Consider the following 27738-nt stretch of genomic DNA (forward strand, 5'->3'; position numbering starts at 1 on the left):
TGACCTGTAACCGTCGATCAAAATTAAGCGTTTGGACGAAAGAGACTGTGGGTTTTACAATTTTTATCTGGATTTTTATTCAAATCTCGATAATATATGTTGTTGGGAGAAAAAAGAAATCGTTAACGCCGCGTATGCACAAAAATCTCTAAGGTACCTTTGAGATGATCTCGATATAGCTTCCAGATAGTCGATCGATGTGCATTTGAGATAAATCTAAGTTGACTTTGAAGTGATACATAAGATCGAGAAAGATCGATGTTCAAAAGGTTTCTCGATCCGATCCCTTCGATGCTTAAGTTAATAATACGAAATGTGAACTCGAATTATTAACATAATGAACAAAAATTATTATTCTTTCTAGTGTTTGAATCTTGCGATTACATGTATGAATTCTCTATCATATGTTAATATATTATATGATTTTTTTTCAACTTAATATACTAAGTATAGAAGGAAGGGTATATTAAAATTAAAAATTCCCATCATCTGATTTTACTATAGAAAGAAAAACCATAGCTAAATAATCGAAACATAACAAACAGGTGGTCATTATGTCTTCTTCTTCTTCTTTTATCGGTTTCCTTCCTTCGCCGTGGAGTTCTGCTGCAGTCGAGGTTTCCGGTGACGTCTTGATGGGATGCCTCAGTCTCACTTACTCTGCATCTTTCTGTTGCTATCTCCAGCTAATTAAAATGTGTTTGTGGTCAGGTCTTACTCGGGCAGCATGAAGTTAATTTCTTCTTTTGACTTGCATGCCTTCTCGAAGCTAAACAAAGAAGGTTACGTTCCAACCAACTTAGCTAATTGGATGAATGGTGACAGAGGAATTTGAGATCAAAGACAAAGAATATGAATTCTGCAACTGACAACTTGTCACCAAAATCACATCGTTCGAGCTATAACAAAATGAAATTGTCTTGATGGTATCAATGGTACAAATAGCAGGAGAATAACAACAAATCTTTTACTCGGAAGATTTCACCGGGCTATAAATAAAATGAACTGAGATATCATAGGAACTGATCCACCTAAATAGCAATTTCATAAGAAAAGACACACCAAGCTTTACAAATTAGTGGCAACTGATGATTTAAGCAGTATCTAATTATTAGGATTCTTTTATTTTTTGAGCTTTGAATAATATTTTATTGAATTGATCTAATTCAATAAAAATCGGATAGAGATTTATTTGATATTTAATTATTTATTAAAAATATGATGAAACTCTATATATATATATATATATATATATATATTTCGATATTTAATTATTTATTAAGAGTTCGGATTCTCAGTGGAACTCTATAAATAAAGATGTATTTATTTTTTTTCGATAATCAATAAAATATTATTCAGTTTTTTGATAAATCCTAAAAGGTCGATCCCCTTAAAATGATTATCCTTTTCTCTTTTTTTTTATGATAAAACTCTAAGGGTCTTATCATTACCTTTCTTGATATACGAAGCTTCATCGTTAAAAAAAAAAAAAAAAAAAAGCATTACAAGTCAATTAAAAGGAAAATTATACATTGTAATGCATTTCTTTTATTAGAAATTATTTCCATGTAGCTTATATATTTTTTTCCAAGAAAACTTAAATATTTTATAATGTAACTTGAGGAGTTTATATATACCTTTACACTAAAACTGTATTGCCAGAGGAGTCAGCCACAAAAGAGCCATTCTTAGAATCACAAAACAATTCAGCAGTTGAGAATTAAGATATTTCACAATTCACAGTCGCCGTAAGAAACATACAAACTGAAACATTGTCTAATTTTTCACATGCAAGTGACCTTTGGTCAACTATGAGCTTCAAAGTCTAACGTATCCTAAAATCAGATCATAATATGATAACAAATTAACAAATAGATATTGTAAATTATAAATGTTATTGGTTTATGACTCAAATTTAATATAATCATATATATTATTAGTAAAAATATTGTTGATATTTATGTCAGCGTTATATGATCGTGATTGGTATTGAATGAGTCATTCGTGTGATTTTTCTATACTCAATTTTTGCATAAAGATCGTGGTCCATGGGTCTCTCGATCAATTCGACGTTTAAATTAATACTAAGTTTTTTTTTTTTTTTGTCCTCTTCTTTTAATTTAGAGTTAATGATATATTTTTATGCTAATCACGAGAAGAAAAAATATCTTATAAAGATCCTAAAGGATCAACCCGAACTTACTTTCTAATCTTTTGAATATATTCTTATAAATATTATGTAAGGGAGCTTATTCATAATCGACCCGAACTATATTTTGGGTATTCTTATAAATATTTCATAAAAGGAGTCGATTCGTAACCAATTCGTCTTTTAGTATTCTAAGAATATTTCATAAGTAAATCAATTCGTAATCAACCTGAATTACCTTCTGGTATTTCCAAAATATTCTTACAAATATTTTATAGAGTAATCATAATTGACCCAAATTATATTATGAGATTTCAAAAATATTCTTATTAATATTTCATAAAAAAGATAGCTCGATAACTTAGTGACTAACCTAAGCTACCTTTTGAGCTTCCATTTTTATGAACAAGAGAGTGTTGGTCTGATATGGCATTAGTGTGCCAAATGATGATTGGTTGATTTTATATTATCTAAAACCTATTAATTTATTTAAAATATTTTTAAATTTAAATTAATAGTAATATGTTAATATGATATTTATAAGTCAATCTATTTTTTTTATGTAGGACTAAATTGAGTATTACAATGAATTTGAACTGTGATAAAAAAATAATCGATCAATTTTTAGCTACTTGTAAAGTAATAATGCCCTAATATGAATGTCATGTCATCAAAGTCTAACATATATCCTAATATGATTAAAAAATAGTAAATAAATACTATAAATTATCTAACATATATCCTAATATGATTAAAAAAATAGTAAATAAATATTATAAATTATGAATGTCACGACCTAATATTGGTCGATTAAACTTAAGTTTATAGTTACCAAAGGCATGACACAATAGGACAATTAACTCTTGCATTAATGATAATATTTTATGACTCGATTTGATATAATTATATATATATATATTATTGGGAAAATGATTTAGGTCAGTGTGACATATTCCTGATTCATATCCAATGAATCGTCTAAGATAGAACGGGATTTCTCTGTACTCGTTTTTTTACAAAGATCAAGGTCGAGAGGTCTCGCAAGTCGATCCCTCCAACACTTAGTTAGTATTAAGTTTCACCTTTTTATTCTCCTCTTCTAATTTAGAATTATATTTTTATGCTAATCTTGAGAAGAAAGAATGTATCCAACCCAAACTATTTTCTAATCTTTCGAACATAATTTTACAAATATTCTATAGGGGAGCTAATTCATAACTAATCCGAACTATATTTTGATATTCTTATGAATATTTCATAAAGGAGTCCATTCATAACCGATCTGTCTTTTAGTATTCCAAAAATATTTCTATGAATATTTTACGAGTGAATCAGTTCATAATTAACTCGAATTATCTTCTAGTATTTCAAGAATATTTTTATGAATATTTTATAAAGAAACTAATTCATAATTGACCCAAACTACATTTTGAGATTCCGAGAAAATTCATGTTAATATTTCATAAGAAAGATAGTTGAACTAACTAACCTAAATTGCCTTTTGAGTTTCTATCTTTATGAACAAGAGGGTGTTGGTCTGATATGCCATTGGTGCGACAAATGGTGGCTGATTGATTTTATATTATCTATCACTTATTAATTTATTTGAAATATTTTTAAATTTAAATTAATAGTAATATGTTAACATGATATTTATAAGTTAATTTTTTTTTATGTAAGACTAAATTGAGTATTACAATGAATTATGAACTATAAAATCTAACAACTATTTACTTCTTTCTATTAAAAAGGTAAATAAATAGGATATACTTTTTATTTTTTACTAGTTTAGAAACTTAAACATGAAAATACAATGTCTTAAAATAAAAATAATTGTTTTACTTCAATTTTTGGGTATATGAAAAAAAATAATAGGAGGTTCGAAAATCCTTAATTTATCGAAAGCTTGATTCTCTTGTTATTTTTGACTAAAAAATCAAAGTCATGTAAAAATATGAAAAGATATATTGTTAAAGATGGAGTCTACTAAGAAAAAAAAAACCCAATCGTTGTAAATAATTTAAAGTTAGAAAGAGTCCAAATAAAAAATAAATTGATCATTTGGCCGATCAATTAATGTGTTATGACGTAGATTCTACCAAATGGCTCACAAGCAACGGGTAAGAACAATAATAATTTGTTTACTACCGATAGCAGCCGGATGATGTTGGTGCATATAAATATAACACGTATCTTAAAGATTTAATTGGGTGATCATAAAAAGCAAAATTGTATTTATAAGCTCTCAATATCTCATCTCAAGTGCAAACCTTCACATATGAAAGAGACCTAATCGTATAACTTTAATTAAACATTGAAATAGTAAAAATTTTCATGTGATATAATTTGATTGGATTATCATAAATCTCAAGAACTTAAGGTATCAAAATAATCGGACTAATTTGATTGATTAATCGGTCTAATCAATCAACATTAATGACCGTCAACTATAGAGGTAGTTTTTAATGACTATCAACTATAAGATAATTTTATCAGAGTTGTCAGTGCTTTATATTGAAAAACTAAAAATATAAGATTATTTTTCAAAAAAATCATTCGGAAAAAAATACTTAAATTAAAATTAATAACAATTCATCGATTAGATGAAGATATTACAAGTGTAACACGTTGATTAATTATATACAAAAGTGAGCAAAATTAAGATTTACTTATAAGGATTTAATAAATATTATATTATTAATATTAGTTTAAATATTTTGATTAATAATTTGAGCTAAATAAAATTATACACGTTAATTATCTCATCAAGATCAATAGTGACAATTAATATATCTAGTGCTATTGAGTTATTATTGGACTATGACTCATTTGCATTATGTTTGAGTTTGATAGATAATTTGAATATTTTACGCTCAAGACGACTTTCGACTTTCGATATAGAAGTTTTACATAATACATAAAAATCTCAAAAATAAAAAAAAATCCTCTGTTACTCTCTTCTTTTCCCTCTTCTTCTATCTTCTTATTCTATTTTCTCTGTATTTTATGCTATGCCTTCATCGGTAAAGTTTTGGTTGCAGTGTGCTTTATATCGTGATCAATATCATCTATTTTCTTGATTGTTTATAGAGTTGTATGATAGTTGTATGATAGCTCAACTCTATACCAGCCTAAACTTATTTATCAAGTGGAGGGTGATTCATATATCTTTAATAGGGCCACATCTGATCAGATTTGAACTGAGGATGCCTTTTTTTTCCTTTTATTTATTTATTTATTTTACCTGGATGAGTAGGAACTATCTGTAATATGATTTTTAGGTAATATATTATCTTTTTTGTTTGGAGAGAAAACAAAAATAAATCATCTGCTTTCTTTTCTTTCTTTTGCCAACGTTAGGTGCCGCCATTCCAAGAAACTGTCTCTTGATGTCAATTTCCTTCGTTTTCTCGTTTAGCTATGGTCCTGCGTGCTAGCTTTCTCTCTGTCACACATAAATTGCTCGAGCTGGCTTTCAGTTGTCATTCCTGGCTTCTTAAGCTTTCTCCACCCCCTTTTTTTCTTTTCTTTTTTATATAAAACATAATTGACATTTTTTTTAGTCAGAACATAGATATATTTACATTAATTTCGGATGTTGATATTTAGGCTTGTTAATTATTATTTATTTTCTTTCGTTAGAGTTTTCTCATCGAGATAGTCAACTTGTCACAGTCAAAATCCCCTTTTATTTCCTTTGATTGGGTTGAGTTAAAAACAAGGTATGTCATACCGAAACATACCGCTCGTATCGGGCGGTACGTACCGGTCAGATAGATTATCGGTACACGGACCGTTCGGTACCGTTACAGTGCTACAGTATGAAAAAAAAAAAAAATATTCGGTACATCAGGACGTATCGTTCGGTACGCTCTGATGTACTGTCCGATACATCGGTATCATACCGTACCGAGCCCGGATCAAAACGTCGATACGACATAGTAAGCAAATCTTGATTAAAAGGTCCAGCTTTTGCAATAGACATTCTCGAAATTTTCTTTATATTTTTCACCATGATTTTAATTTTTTTTTATTTTTAAAAATAAATAATGAAGCTAAGATTTGAATTTTATATATAATCGAATTTTTAATTTTTTATAATTCGATTAAACTTTTCAAGTGGAGATTTTTATTCCAGCCATTGGACTTTTATAGTTACAAATCTCTCAAATTTGGCCAGAAGAATCAGTCCTTTTATTTATTTAATTTATGCTTGTACTTCTTTTTTTTTTGGGTGAAAATTTTGGATGTTGGAATATTGTAGGAATTTTGTCAAGAAATAAAAAAAAAACATGCCTAAATTTTCCAGAGTGTTAAATAATGTGAAGTTTGGTAGATCTTGCGGTGCTTGTGGAGTGGCACAGCTCACCAATGTGTCGCCTTTGACTTCAGTGAAGGGGTTGATCTGATGAAGGAAAGGCTCTTTTTGGTATTTAAGGAGGTGCAGACCCCCTCCTCCTCTCTCCATTGGGACTTCCTCTCTTTCTCTCTGTTCTCAGATCTTCCTCTGCTTCGGCAGGATACCACTGTGTCTCGTCTCAGAAGGTAATGTGTTCGACTGATATGAAGTTTTGAGTTTGGTTCGATCGATAAATCTCTGTTGTTGATGGATTGTGCTGGCCCTTCTGGGTTTCTTCTCCGCGTTCTCAATCGTCGCCGGTTTCTGACGGAGTGACCACCATATATCTGTTTGTTCTAGTGCTGCATCTTGTGTGGATCTAGTTAGCATACCTTGGATGTCTTTTGCTTCAATTTTGTTTATTCACAGCTGCAGAACGAAGGGTGATCCTGAAATTAATCGGATTTGTTAGGAAGGGAATGCTAGGAACCGGATACGCGACTATCTCAACTTTTAGGGTTGTAATCTGTACGCATCGCAACACTTTCAGTGTAGATCTGTGCGTACGTTGACGTCGTAGCAGCTGGGGTTATGTGGTTGGATCTTAATCGACTTAATTCTGCAGGGTTTCGGAATTTTCGATTTCCAGATTTGCATGGCTAATCTTTAGCTGCTCGAGTGGTTGATCTATCTTCCTGTCATGTGTTCTCAGGATCTTCTATTTAAGCTTTAGATCTTCATGATTATTTACTTCCATGCCCTAAATTTTGACTTCTTTTCGGTTTTAACTCTATTGTTTAATTCTCTTCAAATTGGACGAAATTGTAGTTCTATTTACTTGGAATATTACGGTAGTTGCAGATCTGTAATTTTCACAATTTCTTGATTTATTCCTTTTATACATCTTAATGTCTTGAAGGGAATTAACGATATGAATGATTTAGATCTGGAAATGCTTGAATTTTCTGACTGCTTGTTACTGCCCATTTAATTGGTTCAGGCTATCTAGAACACAAATATGGTGAAGATCTGCTGCATTGGTGCCGGCTATGTCGGTGGCCCAACCATGGCTGTCATTGCTTTGAAATGCCCCTCCATCGAGGTGGTAGTTGTAGACATTTCTGTCACTCGCATCGCTGCATGGAACAGCGATCAGCTCCCGATCTATGAGCCAGGCCTTGAAGATGTCGTCAAGCAGTGCCGAGGGAGGAACCTCTTCTTTAGCACTGAGGTTGAGAAGCATGTCTGTGAGGCTGATATCATCTTCGTCTCGGTGAACACCCCAACCAAAACTCGTGGTCTTGGTGCAGGTAAGGCTGCTGATCTTACCTACTGGGAGAGTGCAGCTCGCATGATTGCCGATGTCTCAAAATCTGACAAGATCGTGGTCGAGAAGTCCACTGTCCCTGTTAAGACTGCTGAGGCTATCGAGAAGATCTTAACCCACAACAGCAAAGGCATCAACTACCAGATCCTCTCCAACCCAGAGTTCCTTGCAGAGGGTACGGCAATTCAGGACCTATTCAACCCTGACCGAGTCCTAATTGGAGGCAGGGAAACCCCGGAGGGCCAGAAGGCTGTCCAAGCACTGAAAGAAGTCTATGCTAATTGGGTCCCTGAGGATAGAATCATCACAACCAATCTGTGGTCTGCGGAACTCTCCAAGCTTGCTGCTAATGCCTTCTTAGCTCAGAGGATCTCATCGGTGAATGCCATTTCGGCACTCTGTGAGGCCACAGGAGCAAATGTGGCTGAGGTGGCCTATGCTGTTGGAAAGGACGCCAGGATCGGGCCGAAGTTCTTGAATGCAAGTGTTGGATTTGGTGGCTCCTGCTTCCAGAAGGACATCCTGAACTTGGTCTACATCTGCGAGTGCAATGGTCTCCCGGAGGTGGCCAACTATTGGAAGCAAGTTATCAAGATCAATGACTACCAAAAAAGCAGGTTTGTGAACCGTGTGGTCTCCTCCATGTTCAATACTGTGGCTGGAAAAAAAATTGCTGTACTTGGGTTTGCATTCAAGAAGGACACTGGAGACACAAGGGAGACTCCAGCCATTGATGTTTGCAAGGGCCTTTTGGGTGATAAGGCCAAGATTAGCATCTATGATCCCCAAGTGACCGAGGACCAGATCCAGCGTGATCTTGCGATGAACAAGTTTGACTGGGATCACCCTATCCACCTCCAGCCGATGAGCCCAACGGCTGTGAAGGAAGTGACTGTGACCTGGGATGCCTATGAGGCCACCAAGGGAGCACACGGGGTATGCATCCTGACCGAGTGGGATGAGTTCAAGACACTGGACTACTCAAAGATCTACCAGAACATGCAGAAACCTGCTTTTGTCTTTGATGGACGCAATGTGGTGGACTCTGATAAGCTTAGGGAGATCGGTTTCATCGTTTACTCAATTGGGAAGCCATTGGATCCATGGCTGAAGGACATGCCTGCTGTGGCCTAAAAGAGAGAGGAATACATTAGATCATAAGGTTAAATTTAAGGTTTAGAACTGAAGACTTTCATAATATTTGTTTTTCTGGACTTTCTCTGATGGCCTATTGCTTTTCATTTTCTAGTTAGCCAGGGAATGCTGGTTGCATTGTTATCATGCCTCCAATCCTATTGTACTCTGTGTCGAGTGTCTTTTGTTGCATTATATGAAAGAACTGATACCTTTTTATCTCTTATACTTGATGTGTTCAATCCTGAAAGAAGAAGAATCATTGCTAGTTTCTTTTTCGGGTTTCTGTAACTTAAATGTTCTGGTTTTCTTCCAATTTCTAACTTGATCTTCTTGTGGCTTTGAGTTCTATGACCTGGAATGCCTTTATGCATCAGTGTGTATGTAAATTAAGTTCATTCATTGTTGCACTTTTCTGTTTCCTTTCACCGTGAGGTTGATTGTGAAGTGATTATTTTGTTTCATTCAACCAGAAGTTTATGCCCATAGTTAATTGCTTTGTGATCCTTCTTCGACCAAACAGTGAGATGACAGAGTGTCAAGCACAAAGCCTTCAGAGGATCCAATTCATCTTTCAGCATGCACAGTCAAGCAGTGTGACCATAAACTTGGTGATGCAAAGTCCTGAACAAGCATCAGACTTCAGATCATGAGGGGTCAAATACATGCTCTTTCTTTTCATGTTAGAGAAGGTCAAATATATGCAATGTTAATCTCATATCTAATGTTGTTTGCTTGTAAGCCTGAACAAATCATGAATCGAAGAGAATCTTCTATCAATGATTCGAGAAATTGGATGAACTGCGGAACTGCATGATTAAATAAAAATATTTTTTTTAATATATTAAATAATTTAAATTTATTTATTAATAATCTAAAATATTAAAACTAATTTAAATTATATAAAAAATGATATAAAAAATAATATCAAACAAATATTATAAACAAATAATTGAATCAGATCGATTAATACTATGATCTAAGATTATTTTATGCTCATTAATTTATTATCATTATTTTTAACGTTGGCCACTTATCATCGTTAAAAACAAAACTACTGTTAGATTATTAAAATTCAAATCACTATATTAATTTTTAATTATAGAGATAAAATCGAATACTTATATTTTATATCGTGGAAGTCTTATGCACCACATTTCGTTGCTTAATAAATCGAGCCAACATTAACCCTCAATCTTTCATCTGTCATAACGTCAATATGTCAGGTTGGGTTCGGTCAGTTCGACTCGGACTCGATTGGAGACAAAAAAATGTCTCTAATTGTAAAATCTAATTTCATCGAAACCCCCGTAAAATGTAAAATTGCAAATTAGTTTTCTTCCTGCAAAGCTGGAAGCCTTGCAATGAGCGCCAGCCCACAATAAGATTGATAATTATTGTTAAGGCCCTCGACGGGGACCTTTTTGAAAGATTGTTTCCAGCCAAGCTTCGGAGGGATGAATCCGATAAAGCCTTCCATTGGCCGATGGGATTGAAGAAAATGACAGCTAAATTTAGCTAACAACCTCGATCCTTAAGTCGCCGGATACGGGAATACTTCTTTGCCCTCTACCGTAGACTGCGAGCGGCGGAGGGGGGGATATCTTCTTTGTTCTTGTTCGTCTACGAATTGACGAACTCCATTTTGTTGGGCGTGTGAATTCGAGTGAATTAAGGATCCGTTGATGGGGTGCTGTAATAGCATTAGTGGTGGCGATTCCAGCGCTAATCGGATCGTTCGATGGAGATCGACCGGCATCGTTGCCCTGAGAGACTCCAAACTGAGAGTATATTTCCTTCCTAATCTTTAATTTTGAACTAGATGCTTGGTTTATTGCCTTTAATCGAGTTGTTTCTTTGGATGCTTTGACAAGATTCTTCCGATTTCTCTCTTTTCGTATGCAAAGTCAATGCTTTGCAGAAATTTTCGCCAGCTTGTTTTGTGCTAATATAGGTGAGATTTCGGATTTTTTTCTTAATGTAATTGGGAATGCTCGATGCTCTCATGTCGATTATGTTTTCCTGGAACAAGGTTGACTTTGAGAGGAAAAGTATTTCTCGGATGTCCTTTATTTAGCTAAAACTTACACGGATACATACTTAAAAGATTATATGAAGAAAGCCATATGTAGGAGATAGGAATCTTACTACATGTACCTTTGCACCTAATAACTTTTGTATTGTTTCTTTCTTTCTCATTAGTTGTTCCATACTGATAGAAACTGAGTTATCTTTCTTCTACAGGCATTACCAAGTGAGGTCCTTGTGGTGGATAGTTTTGTTCGTACACTTGATTTAACGAACAACAAAATAAGTAAGTCAGGGTTTTTAAATTGTAATTGCTTCAATGAATTTATTGAAATTGTGTTGATCTATCATGAATACTTTTATTCTTATAAAACCATACATATTAATATCTTAGCATCATGTTTGCATCTTTTAACCTCATTTTCTTGTTTATTCATTTTGCAAGAGATTCACATAATTTTGATAATTTCATGATGCATAGTTCAGGCACTTGTTGTCTGATTTATGTATGACAATTGATTGAAATCACATTAGATGGAAATTTTACGACATTGTTTCTAGAAGTCCTGAATGCATGTCAAGTTTCAATTAAGTGAAATGTACACAGTATATTTGTGTCAAAAAAAAATAGTGTGCATGTCCATGCTAGCACATGTGGAATGACCATCATAAGGCTTCGTAAGTACATATTGTGGACTGATTTGATTTTGGGATCAGATCATATTCAACTTGTAATATTGGTTTTCTAAAACTACTGCATGCTTACCAAAGTAGTATTGTTTGGTGCTTTGGATGAGAAGTTTCTTTATGTCAAGTGTCTGGAGTATATCTCAATCTTTTTATCTATCTTATAACTTCTTTATTTATTCTATTTTATGCTACTTTTATCTTCAACTAAAACTAGGTCAAACACATTTCCTGTTTCCTTTGGCCTTTTTATTCTCACATCTTGTTGAAACATTGACCAAATCACAAATTTAAGATTTCGTTTATTCCTACTATTCTTGCTTTAAGAATGTTCCTCTCCAAGCTAGTAAAATGTACTATTAGCTCTTTGGTACATGGACATTTGTAGATTCACCAAATTGTGATCTACTTGATATGCTAGACCTGAAAATAATTGCACCACACTTAATTAAACTTAAACTGTGAAGGATTTAGCAATTTGGTTTTGCTTTAAGAAAAATCAACTTTGTTACTCTCTCCAAAAAAAAATATCAATTTTGTTTGTCTGAATATTTAAATATGTAGTTCCTTTTAGAGTAGCAAAATTGTGCACCAAGGCATAAATTATTATATTGTGGTCTAGCTTATCGTAAATAGAAATAATTAACCATTGCTGCATTGCTAAACATCCTTAATCATTGCTGTGTAGGGAATGTTGTGAATGTTGTTTCTTTATGGTTGAGTTGGTTTGTCATGGTTGTTAAATTTTACTAAACCAAGCTACCAAGTTGGAAAATCTAGTGCTGATGTAACATCCAAAATTTAGTTGTCTCATAGTCTTTCTTTTGCAGATGAGGTGACACCAGAAATCAGTAGATTGGTTAACATGCAGCGATTGGTGAGATCTTGAAGTTCTGGTTCTCATTTATTTTGTGCATTCATGTGATAATTTTGAGGCAGTAAAGTTTCCAACTTCCAGTTCTTATCCTGTTTTAAAACATTGAATGGTGTTCACCTGCAAAAAAGCCTTCCCTTGGCCTTTAAATACTTGTGTTTTTTCAGGTTTTGGCTGGTAATCTGATCGAAAGCCTTCCAACTACAATTGGGGTTCTTCAGTCTCTGAAGGTCCTCATACTCGATGGCAATCGGGTTACTAACTTGCCTGATGAATGTAATTATCTCTTTTAGAGTTATAACATGATCCAAATGTAAATGACGAAATTTGTCTAGTGACTTAATATTCTATGCAATTTTAGGATATAGCCTATATGGTAAGTTATTTTATGATTTTAAAATCAAAATATTCCTTGCTATCAGCTAGTTTGAGCCAGTCTTGTTTCAAAAATGTTTGTGGTTGTACTCATATTTGTTTCTCATTGTCAACTTTTTTTCCTTCTTTTTTGTACTAATGACCTTCTTTTTGGTATGCAGTGGGATCTCTTTACAGGCTTGAGAAGTTATCTATCACAGGGAATTCATTAACTTGCCTGCCTAAAAATATCGGGGATTTGTGTAATGTAAGTTTTCTCAATTAAGCTAATTCAATATATGACCTATAAGCAAGGATTGAAACATCATACCGTATCGGAGTTTCGACATTCGCTCCGGTACGGTGCAGTATACTGAACGGTATACCATTCGGTATATATATATATGTATATGTATATATATATGTATATGTATATATATGTATATATATATAATAAAATAAAAATTCGACGATGTCGTCTCTCTCTTCTCCCCAGGCGGGATGATGTCGCAGAAAAATGAGGCGACGTCGCCTATATATATATATATATAAGTAAAAAAAATCATATATATATTTATATATAAATATTTATCTATATATATATATATATAAGATTTTATATATATATATATATATATATATATATATATATTTATAAAAGGCGACGTCGCCTTTTATATATATATATATATATACACACACACACACATATATATATATATATACACACACATATATACACATATACATATATACACACACATATATATATATATATACATATATATATATATATATATATATACATATATATATATATATATATATATATATATATATACATATATATATATATACATACATACATATATACATACATACACACACACACACACACACATATATATATATATATACCACCCGGTAACGGGCGGTTCGTGTATCGGTCTACTGACGGACCGGTACGTATTGCCCATACCGGGCGGTATTATTCAAAATTGAAGACCTTGCCTATAAGTATTTCTTCCAAGATGTGAACAGTAAGATAAGATGGTACTGAACTGCACGTACAAGATTTATAAGAAGAAAACACACAATTGTACATAAAACCAAGGTGTGCCATACCGAAGCGTGCCACCCGTACTGGGCAGTACGTACCAGTCCGACAGGTTACCGGTACGCGGACCGCCTGGTACCGCTACAGTGCTACATTACTATACTGTAGCACTGCTACAGTATAAAAAGATATAAAATTATTCGGTACACCAGGGTGTACTGCTCGGTACGCCCTGATATATCGCCCAGTACACCGGTACCGTACCGTACTGGGCCCGGGTCGAAACGTCGGTACGGTACGGTACGACGAACCTTGCATAAAACTATACTGACCAATTATTTTTTATTTGTTTTCTTGGCGGTATCTTTTTAATCCTAGATCTTTTGGCTCTATGTTACTCCTGTTCCTCTGCCTTTAGTGTAATAAGAAACTTGATTGAAGATTATTCCATAGGGATCACTGCATTGGCATGTTATGAACTAAAGAATTACAGTTGTGAGGTCTATCAATTGCTTGATGGCTTATTATATCAAATAGGAGTTGGTAAAGATAAAGCCAAAGGAAGCCAGTATCCTGAATCTTTACTATGGTAACAAAAACATGGACAAATTATTTTTTATATTATTTCTCTTTTTTCTCGAATGATTTATGTTGGCATCAATCTCAGGAATGATAAATTTCTAGCTGTAATCAAATAAATATAGATTGGAGTTGGCAGTTATGTAAAACTAAGGAAATAGAGCCTTGGGTTTGCTTCCATATAGTTCTAGTAGGAAATTTGTTTCCATTATTGCTTGTATTGGTTACTGTGCTTGTAAAACTACTTAAATGTATCTGATAAATATAATTTTCTTTCACTTACAAGTGGTGGCTTTTATTTTTTATTGCTTCTTCCTTTTATCTTACCTTGTTAGTGGGTTCTATTTTTGCAAACATCACTGTGCATGGAAATTTTATCCCTTTTTAATTATCCATCCAGGATTAAGCATAACCTTTTTGGAGTTGGTAAGAGTCTATAGAAAAGGTTGCATTTCTTGTAAATGAGCTTTTCCATAGTTAGCACATCATCAATTGAAACACAACTTGTACTTATGCAGAAGATGCACCTAAATCTGTCTAAAAAAAATTGAACATTAATGCAATGTCAAATAAATTAGTGTAAATAGAACTAGTGTTCTATTCATCTGTAGCGAGGAGTGATACATGAAATCAGGTCCTTACACTAACTTGTTTGAATTCTATCTTTTTGAAGGTTTTTCACTGATTAGATGTTTATGGTGTATAACAAGTAGCTCGGGCAAAGTCTTAGCCTCAAACTAACATTGTTCATTTTCTGCCACCTCTTCTCTTGTTTCCATGACTAGAAATAGGCACACCACATCTTTACTTTGGTCACATTTAACCTCAGGATAAGATTGTAGTGGGTCAACTCCTTGTTGATGTTAGCAAGCATACAATTCTGTTTCAAAATTTAACACAGTAGTTCTACAGCCATGGTTAGAGCAACTATTTTAGGTGCTATGATCGTGAAGATTTTTGTTGTCTAATGTTCGAGCATCTAAGTTTCTATAAATTGATGTGTCTTTAGTGCTTTATTCATTTCAGATATCCATCAAGCCACTGTGTTCGAGTGCATCTTTGAACCATTTATTGGCAGAAATTATTTAGTATGTTAGGTGTGGGTGCACTTACTTACATGTTGCAGATGATTCCAGCTATTGTTGCTAAATGTCTCGGATAACAAATTGAAGTCCCTTCCAGAATCAATTGGAGGCTGTGTTGCCCTCGAAGAATTGCAGGCAAATGGTAGTTTTCATTACTTACTGTTATTGATTTGCTCATTTTTATCAAATTTATGTATTTTATTTTTTCATTGGATAGATTAATCATGCAGGTTTTTGCTCATGAAATTGAAGATGTAATTTGTCATTTTTGTTATAATTTAGTCTACATATTTTGCTGCTTATTGATTTATTTGGATTCCAATGCACTTGCCCCAATGTGATGGTTGGGCCTTTCGAAGATTGAAGGAGATTAGTCTGCAGTAGGAGTTCAAAATTTACCTGCTATATGAACTTCCTCAGATATGAGAGTGATGATATCTATCTGATTATCCTAGTATTGTTTATAAAACATTCTAAACCATGGTTGTATAAACTGTTTTTTTTTATGAGAAATTTACATTAACTGCTATTTGGCCTGTTTTGAAGGAAGAACTTTTGTTGCTGCAAACAACAAAATTCGCAAGCCACAAAAGATGTTACATTTTTTCCTTTTTTTGACAAATGACTATATTATCTTGATTATTTATCATTTGAAAATCCTTCATCTTGAAATCATTGTGAAACTGAAAAAATAAGGTTCAATATTCCTGGTTGGATGTACGGAATACTCATAGTTCTGGACTATAGGATACTTTTATCTGAAGCACATACTAGAGCTGAGGCATCCCATTGTAATAATTGAAGAATGCTTGGTTGGCAAAATCTTTGAAACAGGATCCAAATCATATTTGCTCCATCTTCAACCATCAATACTACATGGATTTGAGTAGCATGTCTATAATATACATCTATATCATATTGCCGTATCAGCACAAAGCTTTTTGATTGAGTGGTTTCTTGCATAGTGATAAAACTTGGATCAGATTGGTTGGTTGGACTGGAAAAACCAGGAAACAGATTCTCATCCACTTCAGTTCACTAATTAAGACCATTTGAGCCTTAAAAGACTGAAATGTCCTCAACTCTTTATTTGTTATGAAAGAGGTATCTGAATTTTTCCTATGGGCATTTGAGTCATTTTTATTGAGAAGAAAAATACTATTTATATCCATTACTTTCACATCTTCTCATTGTGTCTGCTGCTATTTTACTTTAATCCTCTTAGATATTTCTATTATAAGAAGATATTTCTACAATATTATTGTTATGTTTTTTTTTCTTTACATAATACAGAATTATATTTTATTTTAAAATATACTAGACCAACAATCCAACCAATTGACCCATCGGTTCAATTAATGAACTAGTGAACTGAAACTTGTCTGGATCAATGTTCAATTCATTCAAGTTCTGATAACTGGCCAATGCGTTGTTGGAAAGTGTTTGTTTTATAATGTTGATCTCTTTTATAATGTAACGATTCTGCAGGTTCTATCTGCTTAAGTTACAAATTAGTTGGTTAACTTTCCAAACCGATATAACCTGTCATCACTTATAAACCTGGTTCAACTTCACCAGGATTTTTTATTTGGAGTACTTAGGATAGACTAGTAAAATGTGTGTTTTTTCTTCAGTTCTAATCTTCTATTAGTAAAGGAGGCAACCATATCAAAATGTTTTCAGGTGACTTTAACCTCCGTTACATTTCATGCTTTACAGAATATGTTCTGTGAATTGCTTGCAGGCAACTTCATTGAAGAATTACCTCCTTCAGTCTGCAATCTTCTTCATTTGAAGTTCCTTTCCTTAAACAACAACACCATAAGGCAGGTATAAGATATTATGGCATAATTATGAGATTTCAGTGTATGACATGTTTGGCATTGTATTGGAACTTCTAGAAACATTATTTTCGACAATCTATTATTTTTTTTTCATATAGTTTTTGCTTTTTCCTCCATTGGACAATGCTTCCGTTTACATATCTGCATATGCTTGGGCACATGCATGTTTCTGCATGTATATATCAGTCTTAATATACTGATTTAGGGTAGTTTTGGCAGCTTCCTCATAATCTTCTAAAAGACTGCAAAGCTCTACAGAATGTTTCTCTTCATGACAATCCAATATCAATGGATCAGTTCCAGCAAGTTAGCACCCATAGCCTATGTTAATTGGTGCATTTATGATATTGAATTTCTTTATAAATTTTCTGATTGCGATGTAGATGAAAGGATTCGAAGAATTTGAAGCACGGAGAAAGAAGAAGTATGACAAGCAAATTGATTCAAATGTTATGATGAACTCCGCTGGACTGGATGAGGGTCTTGATTTACGATAATTATTTTATGGTAATGGTATGTATAAATCTCGTCTTAGTTGCCTGTTTTATGAAGTTCTTTTATATTTAGTCTATGAAAATTTTATAGTTGACAATGATCCGCCCAAATAAATTTATGAATCTCTCAACTTCTTGCCAAGCAATTTCTGACTGATCAAATAGCTTTAAATATTTGTAGATTTTCTTTCATCCCATAGAAATTCTCTGTAGTATGTAGCTATATACGTGTTTATGTACTGATTGTTTATCAGGTAAACCACTTCATCAAAAAATAATGGATAGTTGTTTGATTACCATTCTTTAAAATTTAATTATTAGAATGAAATTGTAATATTCTTAACGATAGACTACTGCTATGAAGAAATCACATGTAATATTTTCATCCACATGCACCAAAAAATGTCATGTGATATTATTTTTTTTCTTTTTAAGAACTATTTTTTTGTTACGTTAAACAACATACAAAATGCTCATATATGGAGTTGAACCGAATCTGAGACTCATTAATTGTGCAGCATTGCACGCAACAGAAACAACTGTTGGATTATCTGTTGTCTATGATTGAGTTTACTTTAGAGAACTCTTTATGTGCTATACACTTGTGATAGATGAACCTTGAGTTATTTCAAGTTTGTTGTGGGGTAAATGCAATAATTTGTGCTTGGATTGCAGCATATTCAGATTACTGCAGTTGAATCCATTTGACTTTCTTATATGTTCATAATTTGAAATTTCCGTTTAAACGCCGCTAACTGCAGATATTTTTGCTTGTGTATTATTTCTTCCTTGCCTGTTGTACTCAGCCTGCTCCTCAAGATGACAGAATGAGTTTCGAGTGCTATTCTTTTTGAATTAAAGCAAGTTTAGTTCTATAGGATTGACATTGAGAAGTCATCTGACCTAATCCCTTGTCCATTATGATCCCTCTGGTAAAATAAATTAATGAGAGAGAGAGAGAGAGAGAGAGAGAGAGAGAGAGAGAGAGAGAGAGTTGACAAAAAATCTTATTTTGATTTGAGTTGTCCATTGGTTTTGCTTTATTTTTTGCTCATAATTTTTTTTTTCCTTTGCAGTTCTTGCACCTAGTTCTAGACAGAAGACAAATAAATGGTGCTGGAACAACATATGTGAGGTGGAAAGCCCACCTTCTGTGCATTAGTCACTAAGCTCTGTCCTGTGCTATCATGCTTGCTTGGGCCTCGGAGGAACTCGACTCTTAAGTAAAGCTCTTCCCAGTTTGGAAAGGAAAGTACCAGTCACCAGTTGTGTAAGAATTCTACTTATTTCATCCAGATGAAAATTCTTGTTTACCAATTGTAAGTTGTTCCTTTGCAAGGCGGATGATCAGAGTTTGAGCAATCCATATTATTATTATTATCATCATCATCATCATCATCAACCCTTCCCAAGAGAACCTCATATACTTGGTATTATTATTATTATTATTGTTATTTCTCAGACAACCTCCTATACTCGACTGACTTCATTTTTTTTACGACCTTCTATGAGGCATTCAATCAAAGTAGTTAAGTATGTGTTTAATTATCTAGCTAGCAGTTCGCATATTAGCATTCTTACGAATGACAGTTCACTAAGATACTTTATATGTACATTAAAGTAGGCATGCTGTATACTAATAGATTTTGGTTGCTATATGCCTTATATTGTCTTCCTCTATTTCCCAGACTTGAACCAAACTATGATCTCTCATGCCCCCAAAGTGCAATCTGGTCTTCCTACCAATATTCAAATAAATAGCAAACTCTTAAACCTGCCATGATAAGAGATCTGGAACTGTTAAATAGCCAGAAGAATGACTGCAGCTCAATACTGTGTCCCTTTTGATAAGAGACTACAAACAACTTATGAGGGTATATCATCACAATTTACCGAACGTATGAGCAAAAGAAAAGTAGGAAATAACAAGATTAAATCAAGAGAGAAAAGCCAATATAAGAAGAAAAAAAATTTAGAAGAAAAAGAGAGATCTGCTTCTTCTTTATTCGTTTCTTTTCTTTTGTTTGTTTTGGAAAGCTGAATACAGACAGGTTCTTACAAAAGATAAGCTGATCATACAAGGCAGTGAGGAACACATATACATGTCCAAATTTCTTGAATCTATATATTTGACATCTGCATCACTGTCTTCCCTCCAGACTGTACCTTCTGTCTTCTCCTTTTACTTTGGATCAAGCCACAAAATACACCATTACCAGTGTTACTACTGACTTCTAAAACCTGATTCTCAAGTGCTGATCCATTTACTTATTGAATCGGAACCATTAGCACAAAATATTTTAATCAAAGTTAATGATAACATACATAAATATATATATGTCGATAACTAATCATGTAAGGAGATCTTGCAACTGGGTTGCTAAAATCAAATCAATTTAATAGACGTGCTTCCATAAAATCAAATCAATTTAAGCAACTTTGTGTCGCCAGTCGAAAGAAAAATCCACTGGACATGCCAACAATCCAATGTTTCATGCAAATCCTTATCGCTATAATTAGCTGCCTTCCCCTTTTGTCTTGGTAAAACATTCTCTCCATGGACTGTGTGAGCTCAAATCCATTGAAACGGATCCTATACCCTCTCCGTGATGCTCGTGAACATGGTTTGACTTCATGGCTCGTGGCCTTCTCCTTTCATCCGACCCCCGCAACACACCCACGAAGAGCCCTCCGGCTGCCACGTACGACATTCTAAGAACCGCACACAACAGCCGATCCCCCTCAGCTCTTGCATCAAAAACAGGGGACGGATTTGTTACATGGAAGCTAGTGATGGCAGTGGATCCCACCACCTTAGAGTGATCAATCATCCTACGCGGCGAAGCCTGATCCGTCCGATCGGGCGCGCAGGATCCTGAGATCGAGTACACGTGCTGTCCCTCTCTCTCGTTCTCCCCCCTTTTTATCTCTCTGTTTCCAACTTTGCTTCCATGCATGGCGATCTCTCTCCGCTCCGCTCAACTTGTCGCCCGAAAAGATCAAAAGGAGGACGAGAGAGCGATCGGAACTTGAAGTGAACCTCCCAAAGGTTCGATTGTTTTCTTGGTTTTCCTTGGTCTTTTAGAGGGAAATTTAGTGACCATCATCAAAGATACTTGCAGATGGAAGGCCGAAATCTTGTCGCTGCCAAAAGAACTGGAAATGGTGTGATTTCTTTTCTGCTCTTGCTATTTCTCTATTAGATTCTTGTTCTATTTCTGGTTTTTCTTTGTAGTAAACGGCAGCAGACGTGATTGAGTCAGTGTTCAAGTGTCCCAATCCTGTCCCTGCTCTAGAATCGGAAAGAGCTTCACTTTTTCTCCTCATTAGTTGCCCAAGCATTTGATGCTTTGTAGATTTAGTCTTCTGAGAGTAATCAGATGAAGACTTGAATTTGGTGAGGAACCTTCTCATGACTGATAGATTTGATATCTTTTTCTCCTAAAGGATCTAGGAGACAGAGCTGATGATCCATAGAAGAGCTCGGTTGGCGATCCAAGAACAGATCTTTGTGTTCGTGGGATCTAAGATTGATCCGACAAGGCAAGAACTGGGGGAATTTGGTTCAGCTCCTGCATCCACTTTGAGCTCCTCGATTGGCTTGGGTCATTCTTCTGCTTTATCTTCTCGGCAATGGGAACAGATCAGCAGGAAGTGAAGTCGCACATGTGCAAGGTCTGTGGGAGGAGCTTCCCCTGTGGAAGGTCATTGGGTGGGCATATGCGATCCCACATGTCCTTGATTTCCCCCCTTCAAGAGGTGGGCGAGAAGCCACAGAGCAGGAAAGGCTTAATTGCAGCTGGAACCGGTTACGGTCTAAGGGAGAATCCCAAGAGGACTTGGAGGATCTCCGAGAGAGGCGGCGAGACGCTTGATAACGGCTGCAACAAGTGTGGGAAGGGCCACTGTGATGGTTCTCACAGCAGAGCAGCGCAGGAGGAGGTGGAAGATATGGAGCAGCAAGATCAGGGAGTAGACGAGAGGGATGGCTTCTCCGAGACCCAATCCTATGGTGAGGTGACGGTGCTCCGGAAGAGGAGGAGATCGAGAAGAGTGACGTCGATCCCATGTTGGAGTTCTTCGCCACACGAGTTCGACAAAGAGCAGGAGGACGTAGCACTGAGCCTTGTGATGCTGTCGAAGGGCGTCGGCTCCTTCTGCAGTGTCAGCTCCGCCGAAGACTCCTTCGATAGGAACCTGGTTGTCGATTCAGCGTGCCAAGGCATGGATGGACAGGAAGAAGAACTGATTACTTCAAGAAATGTGTATGAGAGGAGTGAGCTAAAGAAGTTGGAATCCGATGCATCTGATGCCGGATTTGCTGAAGATGATGATCTCAAGATGCCAAAGTCCTATGACAGCGATGACTTCGATGAAGCATCGACGACTTGTTTCAAGAAGAAGAGCTTGAACTGCAATGCAGATCGACTCGATGCTTATGATGCCAAATCAAGCACCAAACCTGTAGACATTGATTTCCACAAGCCCCCGAAGCAGAATAATCGATACAAATGTCTTATTTGTAACAAGTCATTCCATTCTTACCAAGCCTTCGGAGGTCATCGTTCGAGCCACATGAGAATGAAAGCCTCCATTGAAGCAGGGACGGATGGCAGCAGCACCTGCAAGAACAGCATCGAGAGCAATGCATACACAGCAACAAAACAGACCGATGAAGATTCCGGTCGGCGTGCTGGCACTGGAACTGGCTCTGAGGCATCCAAGAAGGTCAAGGAATACAACTGCCCGATTTGTTGCAAGGTTTTCTCATCTGGCCAAGCTTTGGGTGGTCACAAAAGATCTCATTTTCTGCCGAACTCCAGTTACGAGGGGTCTTCTGCATGTCAACGGGCCATGGTGATCCAACAGCACCCTTCTGTGATGCCTGATATGCTTGATCTCAATGTGCCAGCTTCGGTTGATGAGGATCCTAAATTGATCACCGATAACATTGAGGCATGGTGGGTCAAAAGCGGTGCAGAGCATGAGCCATTAGTAAGTCTGATCTCAAATTGAGATGCAGGGTGTACAGATTCATCGAATAACTTACCGCGGATTTGTTTGATTCGTTTCTTCTGATTCAATGGCAAAGTCACACCTACTTGCCTTTATCTTTTAGAATTGTAGTTTCCAAATCTTCTCCTCAATGAAGAGTTCTAAACCTTTCATTTATTACAAATTTCCCCAAAAATAAGAGAAAAAAGATTAGCTACGATTGCCGTGGCAGATTAGCTGGGAAAAAAGATCATTCTGAAGTAGATTGTATAATCAGGCATAAGCATTTTCTATCACAGGAAAAGAAAGAAGAAGAGGAAGCAATTGCAATGGAGTAGCTGATCAAAGTGCCAAAAGAGCCCAGCTCTTCATAATCAAGTTTACTGACAAGGCATCAGTTCAGCATTCATATTCATATTCATAATCAAGTTTACTGAGAATGTCAGTGTTTCTTGGAGTGTCTCATTAAAACTTATGAGGCCAAACACAATATATTGGACGATGGAAATGTTAGTAAACAAATTTGTTTCTTTTCTGAAATCTGAATGCTTGATTTTAGTATGATTATTCTCACTGATGATCTCAAGTAACCTTCATCGGTATACATTTCCTCACCTTCAGAGGAAATTTATTCATCTTGAGCCATTGTGACAACTCAATGCTTTCAGATTAAACTACTGTAGATCGAAGAGGTAGGAACCAGAAGAAGTAGATGAGATTGAAGGGGATATCTGTTTGCCAGATTGCTCGAGCTTCCTCCTGATTGAAATATGTGACTGGTGTAGCCAATTCATGGATGGATCTATTTGGTGGTCTTTGCATTGCATGTGAAATAAGTTTGCAGGTTTACATGACAACCATATTCTCTTAAGAAGTTCTTTATATTTGTTTCGTGATCTCCTCCTTTCTTCCTCCTCATGGCTTCAAGTAATCCTCATTCTTTTCTTCCTTTGCATACAGAAGTTGGGCTTCTTTAGCATAAAAAAGCTCAATCTGTGCACTCTCCTGCCTTCCTCCTCTCTCGTGTACAGATACAATGGTTAGATAGAGATACAATTAGTGTGCGATTACATGTTCTTCTGGCATCCCAAACATTTGGTGACGAACACAGGTCATATGGTGATGCTCCGAAGCAACGAAACAAAGTCTTGTCCACATCAAAAGATCAAAAAGCTTTTATCCGCAGCAGTATGTCGCACGCAGCGAATCTGATGCAACGGTTCTGCTTTCCTTGAACATAAAGAACATGCCATTGGAGTGCTGTGCTATGAGAGAATTCAGCAATCTGTAATGGCCATGTTTGCTTGTTCTGTTTCATGCCTGTAAGTGGACTAGCTTCACGTCCAAACATATCAGCTTCACTTTGGGTAATTTGGGTGATTCTGAAGTGTTTGGATTGAGATTAGGAATTCAGAGAAAAGGAAAATAAAACTTTCTATTTCTTATCTTGAAATACAGAGGTGTTTTTTTCCTCCTTTTCGGAAGAACATGAGACCTTTTTTCATTCTCCCATTATATCTAGACATGCCTAATCACAAAGTTTTCCCTATTTTCCATAATATTTTTTTGGAATTTTATAGAAAATCAATAAGACTTTACTCTTGCACTAAAAAAGGGAAAAGAAAAGGGGAAAAAAACATTTAGAAAACAATAATCTTGTGAAAAAATGGACACATGAAGGAAGAGTAGGAAACTGCTTCATGGTTTTGCTAATGCTTTTTTCCTTTTCCAAATTGATAATTCTCTCTGTTGGCTTCATGTGTTACATTACAATCTTTTTAGTGTCATACAGTATAATTTCTTGTTGATGTGCAAAACTAACACTTTGTTTTACAGAAGTATATTATTTGTTGGAAGAGAAGTGAACAAATGACCAATTTTGATTTTTTTTTTCCATTTTTGTTCTTTATAGTAAACTATAGATAATTACTTGTCAACTGACTCTTCAACATGTAAAGCACAGAGGGAAAGTGATTGGACCAAAGAGATATCACAGACTAAAGGAAATGAAATGATCAGTGAAAGAAAAAACACAAAAGAATACTTGATCAAGAGGAACAGTTCAATCTTGATGCTGCTACTGAAATATCACCAAACAAAACAAAGCAGAAGTTTAGAGTGAGTGATACTTAGCTGCAGAATTCAAAGAAATTTATCTTTCAATCCTCTCTGTCTGAGCACGAGAGACAACATTAATGATATAAACTATTCTTGGATTCCTACATAAACTTGTAGAGCATTTCATGCTCAAAAGTAAGTATCCTTCAAAGTTGGGCAGCGATTCGACAGAAACGACTGGATACACTTGCAGAAGATGTTTGCACGCGTTGACCTTGAACAGCCATATAGCTCAGATATCAGAGATAGCTAGAGTGACCTAGCTCCACTAATCTTAGAAGAGAGGCTCAAGAACATCTTTGCCATATACTCAATAGTCACAAAAACTCTTGTTCGATTTGATTCCTCGGCACGTGATAAAATGAGAGGAAATCCATGGATCATCCAACCAGCATTTCTTTTAGCTTTAACCCAGTAGAACAAAAATCACTACCAAGAGACAGAATTTTGGTCTTTGAACTTGACGATCCTGTAAAAAAAAGAGGAAGAAAAGATCAGAAAAGACAAACTAGTAGATAAAAGTCCAAAAGAGTTAGCAGATGTAATGCCCTGAAAAATTGAACACATCAAATATCCAATTTGAAATTAAAATACAGCAAACAACAAAATACATGCAAGTAGCTTGAATTGCATCTGTATCAAGCTGCTTATCTATGGCCCTTTTAAAAGCTAATCCAATGTTGAGTTTCTCTCTCCATATTGAGTTAGTGGGAATTTTGATAACTTAATTCAAAATAATTACATGTATACACCTATGAATTTGTGGATTTTCAATTATCAACACCAGAATTTTTTTAGCAGGGCAAACAGATAAGTTCATGAAGAAGAGAACTAGCCTCGGTTAAATTTTCAGCATTGCTCAAGATCAGATGCCTCCTCGGAATCAGAGAGTGGTAGGAGAGTGCATGCTCCAACCATGTGGCCGTTGAGACAAACATAACACTCGATGCTATCATCATAAGCACCCAACCTGATGCAAGCACTCCTGGGTATCATCTTTGCCTGCAGCATGTTCCACAATTTTGCCTTGCAATATGGACACACCTCCGTGGGATGGAGTATGACTTGCCTATCGATCAGCATCTTTCTGACGCTTGAAATAGGAAATGACTTGAATACACCACGAAAAAATCCAACATCACCATCATCTCCTTGATCAAGATGCTCACAAGGATCCGAAACATACAAATCATCCGTCCTGCACTGTGGGATGAGAAAGCTCTTTCCAGAAGTCCTAGAAAACCTAGTCCTGTAAACAAAATGACCTGGGATGTGGGTGATATTGAAGACACCCCTATGGCCGAACCCTGAACAATAGATGAGAAGCTTCCCGAGTGCTTTCCAGCTTCCATCAACACTGTGACTTCCGCAGGATTGTAGATCGAGCATCATTTTTGGGGCCCTTGATCGACAGAACTCTTTCCACAGGATTCGCTTGGGGATCTCATCAAACCATTTGCATACACACGACATCAGAGCAATCAATCTGGGATTCCAATTCAGATGTCGGAAGACGAGATAGATGGCATCCTCGCTCAGGTGACCTTTGATGCATATGCATGAAGCTGAATGAGTGCAACGATACTGCTTCGGTACCAACATTCTGTCAGCAAGAAAGTACAGATTTCACTCTCTCTCTCGCTTGGATCCTTCCCCAGCAAAGAAGCAAATCTATGTCAGTGATTGGAAGAAGACCTGCTTATGTTCTGCAAGAAAAATAACTGTTTCATGAACATCTTTTTCATTTTAGTTTAGAAAATGCATCCAACCGTCTTTCAGATACAAAGTCTTAGGAACGAGTACAAACAATTCGATCACACCGAAGTACCACAAAAGTAGCAAGTGCCACTACCATACTCTACAATTGCATGTCCTGAAGGATCCAGAGCTATGCATTGCGCTTATTTTGAGAGACATTTTGGTTTCAGTCAAATGAATCGATCACTTTACATGAATCAGATGAACATAAAATGTGAAATTTTTGGATGAAAATGGCCTTTTTCATATCGAAACTCGTTTTCACGGGGAACTACACTTAAAAGACATAACCATTATCCAGGTGATCATGCCAAAGCAAAAAATTCCATGGACTCGTTCTTCACTCTGTTAATTGTGAATTATTATAACAATTCCGTCCTAATTCTTCTACTCCAATCAGCATAGGAAAAAAAACAAGTAAAGAGAACAAAAGAAACCTTCAATCCTCATCTGATAAATCATAGAGCAAAATCCGATATCTTTGTCTAATTCAAAGCATCCAACTTCTGGCTGATTTCAAACGTCTAATTCCCAAGTACCCACTTTCTTCTCCAAGCAACCCTATGATTCCTTGACCCAAGCGATTTCCACAACGCGTGCGGTGCGCCATGTCAAATCGAGACAAATCAGCTTCAAGAAGGGTACACAGAGACGGACAATCGCAAACTCCCGTCGCCAGAAAACCAAAAAATCAACCAAAGAAACGACTTTTTAGGCGAATCATGCATAAAACTGGGCAGATCTCTCACCTGGACCACAAAGCCTTTACTCTCTTCCTCCCGTCCCTCGCCTACAGGAACCAACCGTGTTGTGTATCCCTCGGTTGGAGCCAAGAGTCAAGATGAGAGGGATCCCATCTCAGCTCCCCTGGCGACAGAATGGCAGCGGGTCAAGAAAAAGCCCCTCCGCGGAGCAC

The 27738-nt window shown here is 35.7% G+C and overlaps 4 protein-coding genes across 7 annotated transcripts; 3 read left to right on the top strand and 1 right to left on the bottom strand.

Moving 5' to 3' along the window:
- Positions 1–6523: 6523 nt before the first annotated feature.
- On the top strand, positions 6524–9175 carry LOC135636902 (UDP-glucose 6-dehydrogenase 4-like). Its single transcript, XM_065149058.1, has 2 exons — positions 6524–6694; positions 7489–9175. The coding sequence occupies exon 2, from the start codon at positions 7507–7509 to the stop codon at positions 8947–8949; it is 1443 nt and encodes a 480-aa protein (XP_065005130.1). The 5' UTR covers positions 6524–6694; positions 7489–7506; the 3' UTR covers positions 8950–9175.
- A 1287-nt stretch (positions 9176–10462) lies between these two features.
- Positions 10463–19337, top strand: LOC135635028 (plant intracellular Ras-group-related LRR protein 7-like). 2 transcript variants are annotated; one of them, XM_065145827.1, is made up of 10 exons: positions 10463–10736; positions 11194–11263; positions 12495–12541; positions 12706–12814; positions 13075–13160; positions 15665–15755; positions 17358–17443; positions 17677–17763; positions 17841–17970; positions 19028–19337. In XM_065145827.1, the coding sequence occupies exons 1-9, from the start codon at positions 10635–10637 to the stop codon at positions 17952–17954; spliced, it is 792 nt and encodes a 263-aa protein (XP_065001899.1). In that variant the 5' UTR covers positions 10463–10634; the 3' UTR covers positions 17955–17970; positions 19028–19337. The 2 variants fall into 2 exon arrangements, with proteins under 2 accessions (XP_065001899.1, XP_065001900.1); XM_065145828.1 differs by lacking the exon at positions 17677–17763.
- A 1146-nt stretch (positions 19338–20483) lies between these two features.
- Positions 20484–23686, top strand: LOC135635065 (zinc finger protein ZAT1-like). 2 transcript variants are annotated; one of them, XM_065145896.1, is made up of 3 exons: positions 20484–21000; positions 21074–21116; positions 21399–23686. In XM_065145896.1, the coding sequence occupies exon 3, from the start codon at positions 21585–21587 to the stop codon at positions 22965–22967; it is 1383 nt and encodes a 460-aa protein (XP_065001968.1). In that variant the 5' UTR covers positions 20484–21000; positions 21074–21116; positions 21399–21584; the 3' UTR covers positions 22968–23686. The 2 variants fall into 2 exon arrangements, with proteins under 2 accessions (XP_065001968.1, XP_065001969.1); XM_065145897.1 differs by having other exon boundaries at positions 21074–23686.
- Positions 23687–24965: 1279 nt separating this feature from the next.
- LOC103980183 (EID1-like F-box protein 2) lies at positions 24966–27738 on the bottom strand. Of its 2 annotated transcripts, none has more exons than XM_009396491.3 (3): positions 27572–27738; positions 25901–26770; positions 24966–25533 (listed from the first exon to the last, which is right to left on the bottom strand). In XM_009396491.3, the coding sequence occupies exon 2, from the start codon at positions 26664–26666 to the stop codon at positions 25914–25916; it is 753 nt and encodes a 250-aa protein (XP_009394766.2). In that variant the 5' UTR covers positions 26667–26770; positions 27572–27738; the 3' UTR covers positions 24966–25533; positions 25901–25913. The 2 variants fall into 2 exon arrangements, with proteins under 2 accessions (XP_009394766.2, XP_065001336.1); XM_065145264.1 differs by lacking the exon at positions 27572–27738 and adding an exon at positions 27260–27524.

The sequence above is a fragment of the Musa acuminata genome, chromosome BXJ3-4 (genome assembly GCF_036884655.1).
Source record: "Musa acuminata AAA Group cultivar baxijiao chromosome BXJ3-4, Cavendish_Baxijiao_AAA, whole genome shotgun sequence".
NCBI lineage: Eukaryota > Viridiplantae > Streptophyta > Magnoliopsida > Zingiberales > Musaceae > Musa > Musa acuminata.